Source organism: Ranitomeya variabilis, chromosome 6, assembly GCF_051348905.1.
Source record: "Ranitomeya variabilis isolate aRanVar5 chromosome 6, aRanVar5.hap1, whole genome shotgun sequence".
Lineage (NCBI taxonomy): Eukaryota > Metazoa > Chordata > Amphibia > Anura > Dendrobatidae > Ranitomeya > Ranitomeya variabilis.
Genome location: NC_135237.1, coordinates 335,977,935 through 335,998,923, shown reverse-complemented (window position 1 = coordinate 335,998,923; position 20,989 = coordinate 335,977,935). Strand labels below are relative to the sequence as shown.

Below are 20,989 nucleotides of genomic sequence, written 5' to 3'. Positions count from 1 at the left end.
GTCGGACAGGGCATTGGAGTGGGCTACGCCGCTGTGGGAGCGCGACGATCATGTGGTGCAGAGTGCTCCTCGGTTTTTGAGCACTCTGAAACAGGTCTTTTTAGGACCCCACGTCACCCATGATACGGCGCTCCAACTGCTGGCATTGACTCAGGGTTCGTCCATGGTCAGCCATTTTGCCGTCCACTTCTGGACATTAGCGTCTGAGCTGGAATGGTCAGATAAAGCCCTTATCCCGGTATTTTGGAGAGGGCTGGCTGACCATGTGAAGGACGCTTTTGCCACTAGGGAGATTCCTGCTACACTGGAGGAGCTCATAGCTATGTCAACCCGCATCGACCTTCGTTTTCATGAGCGAAGGCTGGAGTGAGCCCAGTGTAGGCAAAGGTTTCAGCTGGCTCCCACCTTCGCCAAACCTCTGGAATCTCCGGTCTAGGCGTCCGAGTCACATGAGGCCGTAGAGGCGTTGCGTGTGGGATCTAAGTCCCGGTCCGCTCGTGCACTTATGGTCTGTCATGTTTGCCAGCAGTCAGGATATCTTGCCTCCAAGTATTCTCAGCGGTCGGGGGAACGTCGGCGTCTAGTGGTAGTTGGAGGAGGTACACTAGACACAGAGACGTTTTCCTCTAAATTGTCCTTCAAGGGGACAATTACCATAGGCTCATCCACTCTTATGGTAGAGCTTTGCCTGGACTCCGGGGCGGAAGGCAATTTCATGTCATCTGCTTTCGCCCAGCGTCACGCAATATCCCTGGTGATGCTTGCCAAACCTGTAACCGCTCGAGTGGTACAGTAAATGGGTCGACACTACCCTCACAGATTACACATCAGAACATTCCATTCACTCTTTCTATGTCTCCATCACATCAGGAGATTATCTCCCTATTTGTCATTCCTGAGGGGATTGATGAGGTCCTGTTGGGGATACCATGGTTTCACTATCATTCTCCTCATATAGAGTGGTCCACAGGGAAAATTTTGGGATGGAGTAAATCATGTGAGGGTAGATGTCAGAGGGAGGGCGTTCAGGTTGCTTCTAAAGAGGTACCCGCAGATCTTTCCTCTCTCCCCAAGCACTATTGGTCCTATGTGTACATGTTCTCCAAAAGGGCTGCAGAGACCCTTCCACCTCACCGCCCCTATGACTGTCCTATTGACCTCTTGCCTGGTGCTGAGCCTCCCCGGGGTCGAGTCTATCCGTTGTGTCTCCCGGAGACGGAGGCAGTGTCCCAGTACATTCAAGAGAATCTGGCAAGAGGATTCATTAGGAAGTCAGTGTCACCTGCAGGGGCTGAGTTCTTCTTCATGCAGAAGAAGAATAGAGAACTACGTCCATGCATAGACTACAGGGGTCTTAACGCCATCACCGTTAAGAATAAATACCCACTACCCCTGATATCTGAGCTTTTTGATAGGCTACGGGGAGCAAGGGTATTTACTAAGTTAGATCTGTGGGGTGCTTACAACCTGATTCGCATCCGTGAGGGGGACGAATGGAAGATGGCTTTTAACACCAGGGATGGGCACTATGAATATCTGGTGATGCCCTTCGGGCTCTGCAATGCCCCAGCCATTTTCCAAGACTTTGTGAACGACATCTTCCGGGAGATGCTCACCAACTCGGTCGTAGTCTATCTGGATGATATTCTCATCTACTCTCCAGATATTGACTCCCATCGGAGAGATGTTCGCAAAGTCTTCGACCTCTTACGGGCAAACTTCCTCTACACCAAGTTGGAGAAGTGTGTGTTTGAGCAGAAGTCCTTGCCTTTCCTTGGCTATATCATCTCTGCCCAGGGATTGACTATGGATCCTGCCAAGCTACAGGCTGTGATGGACTGGCAAGAACCCCATTCTCTCAAAGCAATACAGCGCTTTATGGGGTTCATTAATTACTATCGCCAATTCATTCCACACTTCTCAAATTTGGTAGCTCCCTTGGTTGCCCTCACCAAGAAGGGAGCAAATCCCAAGTTGTGGTCGGAGGAGGTCTCCAAGGCCTTTCTCTCGATTAAGTCACACTTCACTAGCACTCCCATCCTGCATCGCCCCGATGTAGATAAGCCATTTATTATGGAGGTGGATGCCTAATCCATTGGTGCTGGAGCAGTACTCTTCCAAAAGGATGCTCAAGGTCGGAAGTATCCTTGCTTCTTCTTCTCCAAGACCTTTTCACCAGTGGAGAGGAATTATTCCATCGGGGACAGAGAGTTGCTAGCCATGAAGTTGGCTTTCTCAGAGTGGAGACACCTCTTGGAGGGAGCTCGCTTTCCCTTCCAAGTGTTCACAGACCACAAGAACTTGGTGTACTCACAGATGGCCCAGCGGCTGAATTCTCGCCAGGCTAGATGGTCCCTGTTCTTCTCCCGGTTCCATTTTACTCTCCATTTTCTCTCCGGGGAGAAGAACATTCATGCCGACGCTCTCTCTCGCTCTGTAGTGTCATCTGAGGAGGAGGAGCCTCGGCTTATTGTCCCTTCTGAGAGTCTGAGAACTGTGGCTCCGGTTTCACTAGAGTCTGTGCCCCCAGGCAAGACTTTTGTTCCATCTAATTTGTGACCAGAGGTTCTCTCTTGGGCTCACTCGTCCAGGGTGGGTGGACATTTTGAGACCAAGAGAACATCTGAGCTTTTGGCGAGGACGTACTGGTGGCCGCATATGGCCCGTGATGTTGGGGACTATATTCGGGCGTGTGTCTCCTGCGCCAAGAATCGATCTCCTCTGCAATGGCCTGCTGGGCAACTTTAACCCCTGCCGGTGGCAGACAGGCCCTGGGAGATGGTCGGGATGGACTTCGTGGTGGGCTTAACCAAGTCTCGTAACTGCACCGTTATCTGGGTTGTCACCGATCATTTCTCTAAGATGGTGCACTTGGTGCTGCTTCCACGGTTACCTTCTGCACGGGCCTTGGCGGCATTGTTCATTAAACATATTTTCCGTTTACATGGCATGCCTAATAAAATTGTCAGTGACCGGGGTCCCCAATTCGCGTCTCAGTTTTGAAGAGAGCTCTGTCGTTTACTCAGCATAGAACTAAATCTCTCCTCTGCATATCATCCCGAGACGAATGGGTTGGTAGAGAGGGCCAACCAGACTCTGGTGACATATTTGCGGCATTTTGTCTCTGCTAGGCAGGATGACTGGGCATCTTTGCTACCTTGGGCAGAATTTGCTCTGAACAACGCTGTAGCCGATTCCACTGGGCAGATTCCTTTTCTCCTTAATTATGGCCAGCATCCTCGTGTCCCTGTGCCCATGCCCGTGTCATCCACTGATTCCAGGGTGGCAGACTGGGCAGTGGAGGCACGTGACATTTGGGACCGCACACAGGATGCCATTCGGGCTTCCAAGGAGAGAATGAGGGTTTCTGCCGATGCTCACCGGCGCCCAGCTCCGACCTTCGCTCCTGGCGACTTAGTATGGCTCTCTGCCTGTAACATCAGGCTGCGAGTTGAGTCCACTAAGTTTGCGCCTCGCTCCATTGGTCCTTTCAAGGTTCTGGAACAGGTTAACCCTGTGGTCTACCGTTTGGCTATTCCTCCGCGCCTTGGTATCACGACACCTTCCACGTCTCCCTCTTAAAGCCCGTCTATATGTCCCGGTTTTCTGAGTCATCTCCCGGGACATCGGTTTCGTCCACGGATAAGTACGAGGTGAATGCTATCGTGAGGTGCAAGGTAGTACGTGGCAAAAAATACTATCTGGTGGACTGGAAGGGCCACGGTCCTGAGGACAGAACCTGAGAACCTGTAGAGCACATTCGGGCTCCGCTGCTCATTGCAGCCTTTGAGTGTAGCGAGGCCCAAGGAGGGGGGACCCTAGGAGGAGGGCTAAAGTTAGGAGTCAAGTTCCCGCCGCTGCACAGAGGGAATCTCGAACCTTGTCTGCTGCTTTCTCTCATTCTGCATCAGCCACAGTGGAGCCTGCTCAGCGGAGACGTCGGTCCCAGCGTCTCGCTCATTCTGGCTCTGTGCAAAGGGTTACTGCTGCCTTTCCAGGCTCTGCCATTGTAGCCTGTACTGATCAGACGTCTCTGGGACTAAGTCCTGCTTTTCCCCTTCTGAGCATGCCCAAAGGAAGACCTCTCAGTGGAGGTCTGGGGTCACATGCTCAGGTACTGCAGTAACTCCTATTGGTCCTCCAGGAAGGTCTTGAAGTTGCTCAGTTACTGTAGCAGTTCTCATTGGTCCTCTAGGAAGGTCCTGAACTTGCTACAGCTATAAAAGGTTCGCATGGCCACACGGCCATGCGCTAGTATCCACTTGTTTATGTGTGTGTGTTGTAAGTGTAAGTCGCTCTTTAATCATCCCCTCCCTTGTGTTCGAATGCTCGCGTAAGGAGGATGATTGTAATCTAGCGCCCGACTTTACCAACCAACACTAGTACACAAACAGCGTCTATTGCTGTGACCGCCAGTGCGGCGCCGTGCGCTATCACCGCGCTTTCCAAAGCCAAGTCTGGGTGGTTAGTGGCGTCCGTCAGTGCGGCACCGCATGCACTCTCGTGCTACTTTATTATTATTTCCGTTACGTGCGGTACTGCGGCCCTGTGACGCAACAGGGTTAGCTTCTTTCACACAGGGTGAAGCTAACCCGTGTGTGTATTCTCATTGTACCGCCATATAGTCCGTCATTGCTTAGCAGCAGGTTCCATCTCTGCACGGTGGACCCCGGGCTGTGAACGCACCTTATTCCTTTTCTCTAATTATTTGGTGCGTTCCGCTAGCCCTAACAGATAGGGGCTTTAGATTGTGACAGTGATAGTGATGATAATATCTGTAAATTGCTGTGAAATACAGTATGTCAGAGCTATATAAGCAACCATAATAAAAATAGTTTTTATATGCACTATGCACCCATGGGACGTCTATCTCTCGGGTATTTGTGCCACTTGAGAAGAGGTGAAGTCATGAGAAGCCACTGTCTTGGCTATCTCAATATCTGCCATGAATTTCTATGGAAAGACTATCACTTCTATGTTACTGTTATAGGTTGAGTGTCACATATAGGATGGGATCTGCCAACAATCTTTTTTCTGGACAATTTATCACAAAACCACTGACTGCCATCATTGTTTAAGGACACATTGGAAAAACATAACGAATCATTACAATTATAGAAAAAAACATGTCTACAGCTTAACATACTGATATAAATACATTACCAGCATTTACTCTGACCTGTAGAATGCTGATAATTACAAGCATAAGAACCAGCACAAGCTTCTTAAGCTTCAAAAAGATTATGGACTCCTGACATTTCTTCTATTGACATTGAAAAAAGACCCCTATTTTTATTGACTAGCCAGCTATTTTTGGACAGTTTTTTGCTGCAACTGATTAACCCATTTGAGTATTACCGGTAAGTATTAAGGTATTATCTAACCTTAGGAAGAAAAAAATTGCAGCAGATGTGATAATATAACAAAATAAAGACCACTCACCACACACCTCTACTGGAGCCATAAAACCAGTAATAGGGCATGTATTTGCTGCGGACACTGATTAGCTGCAGCGGTCACATGCCGACTACTTTAAATAAAGATCAGGAGGATCTGAAGCTGCTCAGGGAAAAAAGGTTTCAGTAATATTTATTTTGGTATTTCACATTTGCAGCTACTTTAAACATATCTAGGGCTAAATAAGCAATATCTTCCCTTTCATGTGTGAAATGGCAATAAGTACTGTAATTTAGTGTAGTGGGTTAGAAATAAGTTACCTGATCCCCTTTCACTCCATCATCTCCATTCTCACCCTGTAAGACAGTTTATTCAAGCTTTATTTTTTGATACATACATTTTTTTCGTAAGCTGAACATAAAAGGATACAAAAAACACATTTTTACATTATTTATTAATATGATTTTTCTTAATCTATTTATTTCAACATCATGATTACATCTATAGCCTTATAATTAATATAGCCATATCATCTACCCCAGAAGTGTCAAACTGCATTCCTCGAGGGCCGCCAACAGGTCATGTTTTCAGGATTTCCTTGTATTGCACAGGTGATAATTTAATCACCTGCACAGAATGATTCCAGCACCTTGTGGAATGCTAAGGAAATCCTGAAAACATGACCTGTTGGCGGCCCTCGAGGAATGCAGTTTGACACCTCTGATCTACACCATAAAATTAGGTAATGTGCTTTATTTCTGTTGAACAGATCCTGGGGTACAATATGTGATAACATCTTGTTAGGGTAGGGTGCTGAACTTTACTGATGTAGTACACCTTGCTTGGTCACTGCTTGTACACAGAGGTGGAACTTGAAGCTCTTGGGACTCAAAATGTATAACAGGTCTCCAGCTACCTTGCACCATCTATAATACTGGTGTTCTCTTGTGCGGCAAAATGGTCTTTGGACTCCATGAAACTCAAGGCCCCAAATGTAACTTCTCGCTTGACACCCTACAAGTTACGCCCCAGCTTGTCTCTGGTAATTTGCATTCTAGAAAGTGAAGTATTCACGTATTCTGCCATAATATAGGAAACGTTTCCAATTTATCTGTGCTCAGCCAATATGTAACAAAATGCAAACTTTTTATTAGCAACTGTTAAAAATATAGATGAAGCTTTAAAGGGAACCTGTCATGTAATTCATGCTTCCCAAACCGCGGGCAGCATGAATCAGATCCGGGCCACATGAGTGCAGCCAGGTGTATACTTCTCAGAAAGGCTCCTGTGTTTTAGAGAGAAAATACCTTGAAGATTCGGCTGGGGACCATTGCCAGAGATGAGAATAGTCTGATACCGATCCTCAGTGGGCTCCTCCCAACTCTACCGAATGTGACTGCCAAGTCTCTCTCCATGAGAATGCTGGAAAAAGCGGGTCGGGGGGGTTGGGTGTGGGTGAGGGGTGCAGAACGGTCTCGTCTCTGGCTATGATCCCTGGCCAGATCTTTAAAGTGAACTTTCTCTGAAAAACCATAGCACTTCACAGAAACATATACCAGTAGTCTCTGATTCATGCGAGCCGTGGTCTGATGACAGGTTCCATGTAAGTTACAGTAAAAACATATAAATGTAAATTCCCATACTATGTACCCAACTATATCACAACTTACTTTACATCCTTTTGGCCCTGGATTTCCCACTGAACCTTCTAATCCAGGCAAGCCTGGGTCTCCTCTTTGACCCTGGAAAGATAAATGATGGTTGCTTTTACAGGGTATTCCAATAAAATCCTTATGGAAATCAAACCATGCAAACAAAAGCAGTTTTTATATTGCTCATAACCAGCTTTGGGTTTCTCATATATTATTTTGTTTAAGGTCATTAATTACATTTATAAGTTTGCTAATTTCTTGATTTTTGAAGCCTTCAAAAAAATTAAACTAAAAAATATTTCCATGACATAATATCAAATAATATGCAAGCATTTAAGTGGCTGTGCATGTCTTAAAATTACATTGTAATAAATGTCATCTTGAGACCTTGTTGTTCATGGGTGGGAGGCTAATTCTACCCTAACGGACAGCTTTCTACATGTCAGTAGATTTCTTTCTGCCTGTCATCAGATTAAAATAGGTTGTTACCTTTCAATATTTTTTTTTACACTGGCTGCAGTTTGCAATTAAAAAAAAAAAATCTATTTTCACCTTTCCCAGGTCCATGGATGAGTCCCTGCCACTTTTCCTTATGTCTGCCATTGGCTATGGCACTGATGTCACATTGATAGTGCAGCAGCCAATCAGTAAGCTCAGCGGCTCTGAACAGGGCGATCCATCTACACAGGAATGCCTCGTTGAGTCGTGGAGTTCAGTGATTGGCTACCGCGCTGCCAAGGTGAGGTCAGAAGTGCAGGTAATACCAGACACCTGGCACAGCGGTGGAAACTCGCTAGTGGACCCAAGGAAAGTAAGAACAGAACTGTGTGGTTTTTTTATATAGCTAACTGCAGCCAAGGAGAGGAATGTAAATGAAGGGGAAAAACATCTCTAAGCCCTCCATATACTTTACAAGAATGATCGGCGCGCAGCTATCTCCCCAGACTCTCCTATATACTGGAGTGCCCACTCTGCTGAGCATGGCTATGTTCTGGATGAGAGCGTTGTTGCCAGTCCTCTCTGTCTGTGTCATATGTTAAAGTGGACCTGTCAGCCGTCTGCATTATGTATACCTAATTAGAGCACCACATGAAGACCCCCACAGGCCACCCCGGAGCACGAGCATATCATTAACTCAAAACTGAAAATAAAAATTAAACATCAACCACAAGATGGCTTACATCAACCAAAGTATAATTTTAATCAGTATAACGACGCTGACCTGACACTATCTGTCGGTTACTATGCCTAATCCTGCTGACAGGTTCCCTTTAAAGAAGTTGTATATGATTGGAAACAAATGGCTGCTTTCTTTTCTTTTTTAGGCCTCCTTCACATGTCTGATTTTTTGTGTCTGTATGCAGTCCGATTTTTAAGGGCTGCAAATAAGGACACACACCCATTCAATTGAATCATGGTGCGCACATGTCAGGTTTTTCACGCAGAAAATTCTCACAGTGCTCGCGGTGACCTCAACAGGGAAGTGAGCCTGGGAACACGCCCTTGCTTGACCTGCGGTAACCTCTATGGCATCATCGCTGATCACTGAATCTGCACTCACAGAAGCTCATTGTCTTATGGTTTTCAGCCGGGATGATCGCATGATGCTACTGTTCAGGTTGTAAACCAAATATCGCAGAGATGGATTATGGTGTGGGGCAGTATGGACAGGTGAGGGATATGGTTGTTCATGATTATTTTTTTTTTACCTGAGTCAAGGGCTTCAGTGGATTAGGCATAATGGTGAGTATTACTTTGCTTTTTATTTTTAAATAAATGTGTAAAAGAGGGTGTTTTGTTTTATTTCAAATATAGGACTTTATTCTTGCTGTGTGTTTATTTCTAAACTTACTATGGGTTTATAGACTCCTTTCCATTGCTAACCGCTGGGCTTGATGTCAGCTGACAATACAAAGCTGACATCAACACCGCAAATATTACCCCACTTGCCACTGCACCAGGGCAAGTGGGAAGAGCAAGGCTAAGTTCCAGATTTGGTGCATCTTATGGATGCGCCATTTCTGGGGCGACTGAGGACTGATGTGGGTAGCCTGGGGCGGACAATATCCATGACCCCTTCCCAGGCTATAAATATTAACCCACACCTGTTTGTTTAGCCTTTACTAGTTTGAATTTATAGTGGAACCCTATATCATTTTTTGGGGGTTCCACAAAAACTCACCAGAAAAGGCTAAGCAAACAGGTGTGAGCTATTATTAATAGCCTTGGAACCTTATGGGATATTACCCCTTTCCCAGATTATTAAAATCAGCCCCCAGCTATGGGCTCTCCCTTTGCTGGTGATTATGAAAATTTCGCAGAAGCCTACTCTGTTTTTTTATATACCGTAATTCTTTATTTTACACAGAATATATACAGCTTCTGCTGAATACAAATCCCATCATTGTTGCCTGGTCGTGCTGATCTCAGGTAGACCAAGCGACAATGATGAGAGCTACCTTCAGCAGCTGGCGCCAGGGATCAGCGCTATCTGTGCTGTTTTTCACCGGTACGTGTCACACGAACACACAGATGAAACACAGATGTGACACATGGACACATGGACAGCACACGGATGTGACACGCGAACACATCGACACATGGACAGCAAACAGCTACACAGATGTCACATACAAACACAGGAATGACACACAGACACGGACCATGGATTGCACCAGTACTGGTTTTTCCTGTACAGGAATCACCAGAACATGTGAAGGAGGGCTTAGTTTGTATTGCAGCTCAACCCATTACTAACATGTAGGGCTGAGCTGCAATACCATACACAACCATGGGGCAAGGGTGGTGCTGTAATGTAATATATTAACTTACTACAAATTTCTAAAGGACAATAACATCTACATTTTATGGTTCAATAAAAGTGTATTAGAATGTCTGAGCTGCAAATTACATGATGAGATATTTTATGAAGGACTGGACCAAAACATGACAATTTAAAAAAAAAAAAACAATGATGTAAAGGCCATATATAACAATGTTACAGAACAGATAGAACTTAGCAGTAGTTATGAAAAATCTTTGATAGTAACATTTACATTAAAAAATAATATGGGAAATAATTTTATCCACCCCCTGAAAGTTCTGGAAAGTGTCACTTTATTACATTTTCATAGTGCATATAACAAGGGGTTAGCTAAACCAAATAGTCTTTATGAAGGTCCTTTTACAAGGTGATTCCCATCTTCATCTATGGGAATGATCAGAAAGTGCTAGTAAATACAAATACATTTATAATTTACTACTTATTAAAGTTTTCATTCGTTGTTAAGATACTATTGACACTTTTGCTACCAAATAATACCGCGCTAGGGTGATACTGAACGTACACTGGAGTGTAATGGTTAAGGGAACATACCACACACTGTGCACAGAAATGCAATAGATTGTACGCTGCTAGGCCAGCTGTACGACTCCCTAGTACCTATATAGTCCGAACACCACGGACCACACGGTCACTAATAAAACAGTTGATTAAAACACTATCAATGTCTGAGAAGCAAATGCTGATTGTAGCTCTTACCGAATGTTGTCCTGTATGGCCTCCTGGTGCGTGTCCAACAAGGGGTATGCAGACCACAGCGGATGATGTTGGCACGTGCAGGGGTAGGGCTGGATGCTACACAGTAATGCTTGGATGAGCAGGTGTGCACTGGTAAGCCGTGACCAGCGTGTGGTGCAGATACTCAGTGCAGCGCCAGGAAACGTCCCGGCCGGAGACGTCCCTGGATGCACTACGAAAAAATGGCCGCCGCTGAGAGATCAGCGTGTGACGTCACGGGCCTATGGAGTCTCGCTGAGACCAAAAAGACTAACCGACGCGTTTCGAAGGGTATGCGCCCTTCTTCCTCAGGTACCCTGAGGAAGAAGGGCGCATACCCTTCGAAACGCGTCGCATTACTGTGTAGCGTCCAGCCCTACCCCTGCACGTGCCAACATCATCCGCTGTGGTCTGCATACCCCTTGTTGGACACGCACCAGGAGGCCATACAGGACAACATTCGGTAAGAGCTACAATCAGCATTTGCTTCTCAGACATTGATAGTGTTTTAATCAACTGTTTTATTAGTGACCGTGTGGTCCGTGGTGTTCGGACTATATAGGTACTAGGGAGTCGTACAGCTGGCCTAGCAGCGTACAATCTATTGCATTTCTGTGCACAGTGTGTGGTATGTTCCCTTAACCATTACACTCCAGTGTACGTTCAGTATCACCCTAGCGCGGTATTATTTGGTAGTAAATTTGGTTTTTTCACAGAAAGGGGCACATTTCTGAGAATACCAGCAGCTGGGTGATCTCTTCAGATAGTCTTAGTAGGTGGTGCATTGTAGTGCTGAGCGCCAGTGGTATTGTTGTATTATTGACACTTTTGTTTATAGCTTGTTGCCTTGACACATACAATCTTTGGTAAAGAGCAGAACATACACAGTGCTTGCAAGCTCTTTTCTATTGAGCTTGTAAGCACAATTTTGAAGCTGGTGGGATTGCTGGATTATGTTGTTACCTCCTAATCCCAACCAGCTTTAGCACAGTGTTTACGAGCTGGATAGCACTTGTAATCGGGCTCCTAAGGCAACGAGCTGTAAGCAATAGAAAAATGTAAACTTTAGACCACAATAAAAGCTGCAAAGTTTAATAAGCTGTAAATTGCAAAAGTGCTTGTTTTTACAGACACTATCCAACATTATTCACACATGAAGATAGGAATAACCCTTTAAAGAGAATTTGTTGGCACAATTTTGTGATACAAAGTAAATACATGGCTGTAATGGCACTGAAACACACATTACATTGATACCTTTGGTGAAGAAATTCACTTTCTTGTTCTTCTTTAATTGCCATTTGAAGTTTTCTGCTAATTAGATTCGGTGCACAGGGATTGGACTGTACACTGGCTCTTCTCCTCCCTGTGTGTGATTTACTGCCCCTCCACCTGCATCTGATCTGCGAATGACCAGAGGCCGGCGGGGCCCAAGGAATCACAGACAGGGAGGAGAAGACCCAGTGCACAGTGCCTTTGGGCACTGTAATCTAAGGATATGTTCCCACAGTCAGTAAACGCTGTGCGTTGGACGCTGCATACATCCACAGCATCAAACCCGCAGTGTCCAGATGTTACAGCATAGTGGATGGGATTTCAAGAAAACCCATGCCCACTATGCGTGCACGGATGCCTCCGACTTCCCTGCGGAGACTGACATGCAATGCGTCTTTCCAGACCGCAGCATGTCTATTTATGTAGCGGAGACGCTCCGTCTCTGCTGCTTAAATTACCCATTCACTATCATTAGATGCGGTAAAACTGCATTAACTTTCTAGTCACATGCATATTAAGTGCGGAAACGCGGCTTACTACGCATGTGTACTAATTTAAATAAAGGTGTACCTTGTGACACGGCCTGAAGTTCACCTACAATGCAGTTCTCGCGATGAGCTGAGCTAATCGCGAGACCTGCCGTGCACGTGACCGCCGGGGATGGGGTTATCTCCGACATTAGCCAAGTTCTCACGATCAGTGCACGTGACCGCCAGGGACATCTCCGATGATCATCTTCAAGCTCCAGTGTGTCTGGATGTTAGGCTGAATGGTGGCATAATGCCACCGAATCAGCCAAAGGCATCCAGATGTAGCAGAGCTGGACTCGTCGTGGGACAGTATGCATAGCTTCTTGGCGGACAGGTAAGGATATTGTTGCTTTTTTATTTTAATTCTCTTACAAGAGAATGAGGGCGTTGGTGGAATAGGCGATGCAGTAAGTATGGTTTAATTAAGTTCTCTTAAAGGAGTCTGTGTCATTATTTCAATTAAAGGACTTTATTCTGGCTGTGTATTTACCATACAACTATAGGATTAGTAATGGATGCGCCAATTGTGGCACCTTACCTGGCTCTTCCCACTTGCCCTGTAGCGGTAAATAAGATTTGTGGGGTTGATGTCACCTTTGTATTGTCAGGTGATGTCAAGCCCACGGCTTAGCGATGGAGAGGCATCTATAAGATCCCTTCTTATAGACGCCTCTCCATTGCTAAGCCGTGGGCTTGACATCAACTAACAATACAAAGGTGACATCAACCCCACAAATCTTATTTACCGCTACAGGGCAAGTGGGAAGAGCCGGGTAAGGTGCCACAATTGGCGCATCTTTGGATGTGCCAATTGCAGGGCAGCTGTGGGCTGATATTTTTAGGCTGGTGAGCGCCAAAATCCATGGGCCTTGCTAGCCTGAGTATACCAGGCCGCAGCTGTCTGCTTTTTCCTTGGCTGGTTAAAAAAATAGGGAGACCCCAGTCTATTTTTTTGGAGGGAATCCCACGATTTTTGCTAACCATCCAAGGTAAGCAGACTACTGCGGCCTGGTATTACCAGGTTGGTAAGGTTCATGGATATTGGATCCTTACCAGCTTTAAATACCAGTACCGGTAGTCTGCTTCACTCTGGCTGGTTAACATATATAGGGGGACCCCACGCTATTTTATTTTTTAAATTATTATTTATTTATTAAAAATGAGGGGACCTCTCTCTGTGCTTTCTTCCACTTCCTGTGTCATGTACTCCTGGCTGTCACAAGATTTACCATTATTTAATTTAGTACACATGTGTAGTAAGCTGCGTTCCTGCACTTAATACACATTTGACTAGGAAGATAATGCAGTTTTGCAGTATCTAATAAAAGTGTATGGGTAATTTACGCAGCGGAGACTGAGCGTCTTTGCTACATAAATTGACATGCTGCAGTTTGGAAAGACGTGCCACATGTCAGTCTCTGCGGGTCTGCGGGCATTGGTGCACACATAGTGGGCATGGCATTTCTTGAAATCCCCTCCACTGTGCTGTAACAGCTGGATGCTGCGGGTTGGACACTGTAGATGTGCGCACCGTCCAACCCGCTGCGTTTACTGACTGTGGGAACATACCCACAAACAGGAAATCACTTTTTTTCCTTCCCAGAAGCCAACTTTCAATTAGCTTTATTTCAAGTAACAAAAAAAACGCATGCAATGCAAAAAATGCTTCAAAAACACATGTGGAAAAAACGCATGTAAAAAACGTATCAAAAGCGCAGGTGACCTGCCAATGACCTCAGATGCAGATTTGGTGCAGATTTCACCTGTGTCAAATCCTGAGCAAATACTGAGCCATTCCCGATATTGTGCACATACCCTAATTAGTAGAAAACTTCAAATGGTGATTGCAGAAGAACCACAAAGTGGATTGCTCCACCAAAAATATCAATTTAATCTGTATCACAGCGCCATTACTGCCATGTCTGTACAATACTTTACATTACAAAATCGTGCCAACAGGTTCTCTTTCAGGCAGCTCTAATGGTTCACTTACTTTTATTCCAGGAGGTCCTTGTGGCCCCGGAGGCCCATTTTCACCATGTACACCCTATCATACATAAAATCAAAAATTAAAAAAATAAAGAATTTAGAAGCAATAGTGATTACATAAAATCAAATATGTAGTTTTGTACTTTAGCCCCTTGGGATCCTTCTGCTCCTGGAAGTCCACGTGGCCCATTTTCACCCTAAAATGAATAAAGTCAGTTTTAAGAAAATAAAAATGAATAACTGCCAAATAAACATGATGGGATGACTGGTTGGTAAAGGTGGTGACCTTCATAGAAATGAAAGAAGGCTGGGTATGTGCTTGATTTATTTCATTCTTTAAATTATAAAATAACAGAAGCACTAATTAAGTAAAAACAGCTATGACTGAAGTAATATGCATAAAAGCTCACTTTAAAACCAGTTCCAAGGGTTGTTTCTGCAGCCATAATATGATGGTTTTGTTAAACACTTGATACCACAGCCAGATTTGGCATCCATGACACAAAGCTTTTTAAGTTTTTATCCCACATCTTTAGATTAAGTTCCTGCAATAAGTTTTGGGTGAGTTTTTGACGCTGCATATTTTAACTGCACAAAAAGGCACATTGTCATACAGTTCCAGCAAAAAGTATGGGATTTCTAGAGATTTCCTGCCCTCTGTACTGTATTTTTACACAGAAACTGACTAGCGGTGCAGTTTTGGAATCGGCAACATGTCAATTTCCATTTTGGGTATGATGACTTTTATGTGTGGATTTTCCCCGTAGAATTGCATTAAATGCTGAAAAGTAAAAATCACATATGCGTTTTTACTGTTTTCTGTCGTGGAATGTTGTGGAATTAAAAATGCACATAATCCGTACATAACGGTATCAACAAAGTTTTGTCAAAGGCAAAACCCAAGCTCTTGGTGCCGAGATCTCCATCTGCGCATGCGCCGCCCCTGGCAGCCATTTTCCGGAGTCCACTGCATAGGAAACCATGTAACTGCGGGGGCTCTGGGCTTTAAAAGAAAAGTCGGCAGAGCCCCCACAGCACCGAACACCCTCAGCGCCGCACCGCACATCCGAACACCCCCTCATCCCAGGTTGCAGCAACACTCCAACAACGACACTGGGACCCCACTTCTGTTATGATCCTTAGTGGCTTAGGATCACAAATCTGACCAGCTAAGTAAGAGAACATAAGACGAGCTCTGGGGATGTGGTAACTAGACTGACCGCAAACCTGATCCTAACCGCACACACTATAGGCAGCCGTGGAACGTACCTAGAAATCCTAGACGTCTCTTCACAGCCTGAGAAACTGGCTACCCCTAAAGAGAAATAAAAGCCTCACTTGCCTCAGAGAAATAACCCCAAAGTTTAGAATAGCCCCCTACAAATAATAACGGTGAGTAAAGGAGAAAGCACAAACGTAGAAATGAAACAGGTTTAGCAAAGGAGGCCCGCTAATCACTAAATAGAAAGAGGATAGCAAAGAATCTGTGCGGTCAGTATAAAACCCTATTCAAAAATATCCACGCAGAGAATGCAAGAACCCCCACACCAACTAACGATGTGAGGGGAGCAACTCAGCACCCCAGAGCTACCAGCAAGCGAGAAAATCACATATTAGCAAGCTGGACAGAACTTATAATATACTGAGAAACATATTGTACAAAGATGAGCAAAAATGAACTAGCAAAAAACTTAGCTTCTCTTGGAGAGACTGATAGCGAATGAAGTCAGGAGAGATCAGGACCAGCACGGAATACAACGACAGCAGGCAACAAATGAAGGTCCAGGTGAGTTAAATAGGAAACCTGAATAGCAGGTGACGAGGCAGCTGATCCCAGCCACAGACCCGCAGAATGACAAAAGAGCCACCAGAGGGAGCCCAAAAATAGAACTCAAGCAGTACCACTCACGACCACAGGAGGGAGTCCGAGAACAGAGTTCACAACAGTACCCCCCCTTGAGGAGGGGTCACCGAAACCTCATCAGAGCCCCCAGGGCGATCAGGATGAGCCACATGGAAGGCACGGTCCCATGAACATCAGAGGCGACAACCCAGGAATTATCCTCCTGACCATAGCCCTTCCACTTAACCAAGTACTGAAGCCTCCGTCTTGAAATACGAGAATCCAAGATCTTCTCCACCACGTACTCCAATTCTCCCAAAACCAGCACCGGAGCAGGAGGATCAACAGAAGGAACCACAGGCACCACATACCTCCGCAACAAAGACCTATGGAACACATTATGAATGGCAAACGATGCTGGGAGGTCCAAACGAAATGACACAGGGTTGAGGATTTCCAAAATTTTATAAGGACCGATGAAACGAGGCTTAAACTTAGGGGAAGAAACCTTCATAGGCACATAACGAGAAGACAACCATACCAAATCCCCCACACGGAGTCGGGGACCCACACAGCGATGGCGGTTAGCAAAGCGCTGAGCCTTCTCTTGTGACAATGTCAAATTATCCACTACATGGTTCCAAATCTGCTGCAACCTATCCACCACAGAATCCACCCCAGGACAGTAAGAAGGCTCAACCTGACCCGAGGAAAAACGAGGATGAAAACCAGAATTACAAAAAAAAAAGGCGAAACCAAAGTAGCAGAACTAGCCCGATTATTAAGGGCAAACTCGGCCAATGGCAAAAAAGTCACCCAGTCATCCTGATCAGCAGAACCAAAACATCTTAAATAAGTTTCCAAGGTCTGATTAGTTCGCTCATTTTGGCCATTCGTCTGAGGATGGAAGGCTGACGAAAAAGATAAATCAATGCCCATCTTAGCACAAAAGGACCGCCAAAATCTGGACACAAACTGGGATCCTCTGTCAGACACAATGTTTTCAGGGATGCCGTGCAAACGAACCACATTCTGAAAAAACAGCGGAACCAAATCGGAGGAGGAAGGCAACTTAGGCAAGGGCACCAAATGGACCATTTTAGAAAAACGATCACAAACCACCCAGATGACAGACATTCTCTGAGAAACTGGAAGATCCGAAATAAAATCCATGGAAATGTGCGTCCAAGGCCTCTTCGGAACAGGCAAAGGCAAAAGCAATCCACTGGCACGAGAACAGGAAGGCTTAGCCCGAGCACAAATCCCAAAGGACTGCACAAAGGAACGCACATCCCGCGACAAGGAAGGCCACCAGAAGGACCTAGCCACCAAATCTCTGGTACCAAAAATCCCAGGATGACCCGCCAACACCAAAGAATGAACCTCGGAAATAACTCTGCTGGTCCATCTATCTGGGACAAACAGTCTCTCTGGTGGACAACGATCAGGTCTATCCGCCTGAAATTCCTGTAGCACCCGTCGCAAATCTGGGGAAATGGCAGACAAAATCACCCCCTCTCTGAGGATACCAGCCGGCTCTGAAATTCCAGGAGAGTCAGGCACAAAACTCCTAGAAAGAGCATCAGCCTTCACATTCTTCGAACCAGGAAGGTACGAGACCACAAAATCGAAACGGGAGAAAAACAACGACCAACGAGCCTGTCTAGGATTCAACCGTTTGGCAGACTCGAGATAAATCAAATTTTTGTGATCAGTCAAGACCACCACACGATGCTTAGCTCCCTCAAGCCAATGTCGCCACTCCTCAAATGCCCACTTCATTGCCAACAACTCCCGATTACCAACATCATAATTCCGCTCGGCAGGCGAAAATTTTCTTGAAAAGAAAGCACATGGCTTCATCACAGAGCCATCAGAGCTTCTCTGTGACAAAACAGCCCCTGCTCCAATCTCAGAAGCATCAACCTCGACCTGGAAAGGAAGAGAGACATCTGGCTGACATAAGACCGGAGCCGTAGAAAACTGGCGCTTCAGCTCCCGAAAGGCCTCCACGGCCGCAGGAGACCAATTAGTCACATCAGCACCCTTTTTGGTCAAATCCGTCAAAGGCTTAACCACACCAGAAAAATTAGCGATGAAGCGACGGTAAAAATTAGCAAAACCCAAGAACTTCTGAAGACTCTTAACCGATGTAGGCTGAGTCCAGCCATGAATAGCCTGGACCTTGACTGGGTCCATCTCAATAGTAGAAGGACAAAAAATAAAGCCCAAAAAGGAAACCTTCTGGACTCCGAAGAGACATTTTGAGCCCTTCACAAATAAGGCATTGGCACGCAGGACCTGAAATACCATCCTGACCTGCTTCACATGGGACTCCCAATCATCAGAAAAGACCAAAATATCATCTAGATACACAATCATAAATTTATCCAGATATTCTCGGAAGATGTCGTGCATGAAGGACTGAAACACAGAAGGGGCATTAGAAAGTCCAAAAGGCATCACCAAGTACTCAAAATGGCCTTCGGGCGTATTAAATGCTGTTTTCCATTCATCGCCCTGCTTTATACGCACAAGGTTATACGCACCACGAAGATCTATCTTGGTGAACCAACTAGACCCCCTAATCCGAGCAAACAAATCAGACAACAATGGCAAAGGATACTGAAATTTGACCGTGATTTTATTTAGAAGGCGATAATCTATACAAGGTCTCAGAGAACCATCCTTCTTGGCCACAAAAAAGAATCCTGCACCAAGAGGGGACGAGGATGGACGAATATGCCCCTTCTCCAAAGATTCCTTTATATAACTCCGCATAGCGGCATGTTCTGGTACAGACAAATTAAACAGTCGTCCCTTAGGGAACTTACTACCAGGAATCAAATTTATAGCACAATCACAATCCCTATGAGGAGGTAGGGCACTGGACCTGGGCTCATCAAATACATCCTTTTAATCCAACAAGAACTCAGGGACTTCAGAAGGAGTAGAGGAAGCAATTGATACCAAAGGAGCATCGCCATGAATTCCCTGGCAACCCCAACTTAACACAGACATTGCTTTCTAATCCAAGACTGGATTATGAGCCTGCAGCCATGGCAGACCTAACACGACAACGTCATGCAAATTATATAGCACAAGAAAGCGAATCACCTCCTGATGTGCAGGAGTTATACACATGGTCACTTGAGTCCAGTACTGAGGTTTATTCTTGGCCAATGGCGTAGCATCAATTCCCTTCAATGGAATAGGGAACTGCAAAGGCTCCAGGACAAAACCACAGCGCTTGGCAAATGACAAATCCATCAGATTCAGGGCAGCACCTGAATCTACAAAAGCCATAACCGAGTAGGATGACAGAGAGCAAATCAAAGTAACAGACAAAATTAATTTAGGCTGTACAGTACCAATGGTGACAGATTTAGCGAACTTTTTTGTGCGCTTAGAACAATCTGAGATGACATGAGCTGAATCACCACAGTAGAAGCACAACCCATTCTGACATCTATGATTTTGCCGTTCAATTCTGGTCAGAATCCTGTCACATTGCATAGACTCAGGTTTCTGTTCAGGAAATACCGCCAGATGGTGCACAGGTTTGCGCTCCCGCAAACGCCGATCAATCTGAATGGCCAAAGCCATTGACTCATTCAGACTCGCAGGCGTGGAGAACCCCACCATAACATTCTTAAGGGCTTCGGATAGACCTTTTCTGAAAATTGCTGCCAAGGCACACTCATTCCATTGAGTAAGCACCGACCATTTCCTAAATTTCTGACAATAAACCTCTGCTTCATCCTGACCCTGAGAGAGGGCCAGCAAAGCCTTTTCTGCCTGATCAACAAGATTAGGTTCCTCATAAAGCAATCCAAGCGCCAGAAAAAACGCATCCACATTCAGTAATGCAGGATCTCCTGGCGCCAGGGAGAATGCCCAATCTTGAGGGTCACCACGTAACAAGGAAATAATAATTTTAACTTGCTGAGCAGGATTACCAGAGGAACGAGGTCTCAAAGAAAGGAATAACTTGCAATTATTCTTAAAATTAAAAAACCTAGATCTATCTCCAGAAAACAATTCAGGAATAGGTATTTTAGGCTCAGACATAGGACTGTGAACAACATAATCCTGAATGCTCTGTACCCTTGCAGTAAGATGATCCATACTAGAAGTCAAACTCTGAATATCAATGTCTGCAGCTGAACTCAGAGCCACCCAGAGATTAAGGGGAGGAGAGAAGCTAGACAAACTGCAGCAAAGAAAAAAAAAATGCAGTCAGGACTTCTCTTATCCCGCTTCTGCGATGCATTTAACACTTTTTGGGCCTGCTGTACTGTTATGATCCTTAGTGGCTTAGGATCACAAATCTGACCAGCTAAGTAAGAGAACATAAGACGAGCTCTGGGGATGTGGTAACTAGACTGACCGCAAACCTGATCCTAACCGCACACACTATAGGCAGCCGTGGAACGTACCTAGAAATCCTAGACGTCTCTTCACAGCCTGAGAAACTGGCTACCCCTAGAGAGAAATAAAAGCCTCACTTGCCTCAGAGAAATAACCCCAAAGTTTAGAACTGCCCCCCACAAATAATAACGGTGAGTAAAGGAGAAAGCACAAATGTAGAAATGAAACAGGTTTAGCAAAGGAGGCCCGCTAATCACTAAATAGAAAGAGGATAGCAAAGAATCTGTGCGGTCAGTATAAAACCCTATTCAAAAATATCCACGCAGAGAATGCAAGAACCCCCACACCAACTAACGATGTGAGGGGAGCAACT

The 20,989-nt window shown here is 45.2% G+C and overlaps 1 protein-coding gene across 1 annotated transcript in view; it reads right to left on the bottom strand.

Moving 5' to 3' along the window:
• The window catches only part of LOC143783273 (uncharacterized), a 143,779-nt gene that overhangs the window by 18,182 nt on the left and 104,608 nt on the right, over positions 1-20,989 (bottom strand). The window contains exons 19-22 of the mRNA XM_077271685.1: positions 14,546-14,599; positions 14,407-14,460; positions 7,068-7,139; positions 5,718-5,753 (exon numbers count right to left, since the gene is read on the bottom strand). Of these exons, the coding sequence (XP_077127800.1) occupies positions 5,718-5,753; positions 7,068-7,139; positions 14,407-14,460; positions 14,546-14,599 (216 nt within the window). The remainder of the gene's footprint in view (positions 1-5,717; positions 5,754-7,067; positions 7,140-14,406; positions 14,461-14,545; positions 14,600-20,989) is intronic.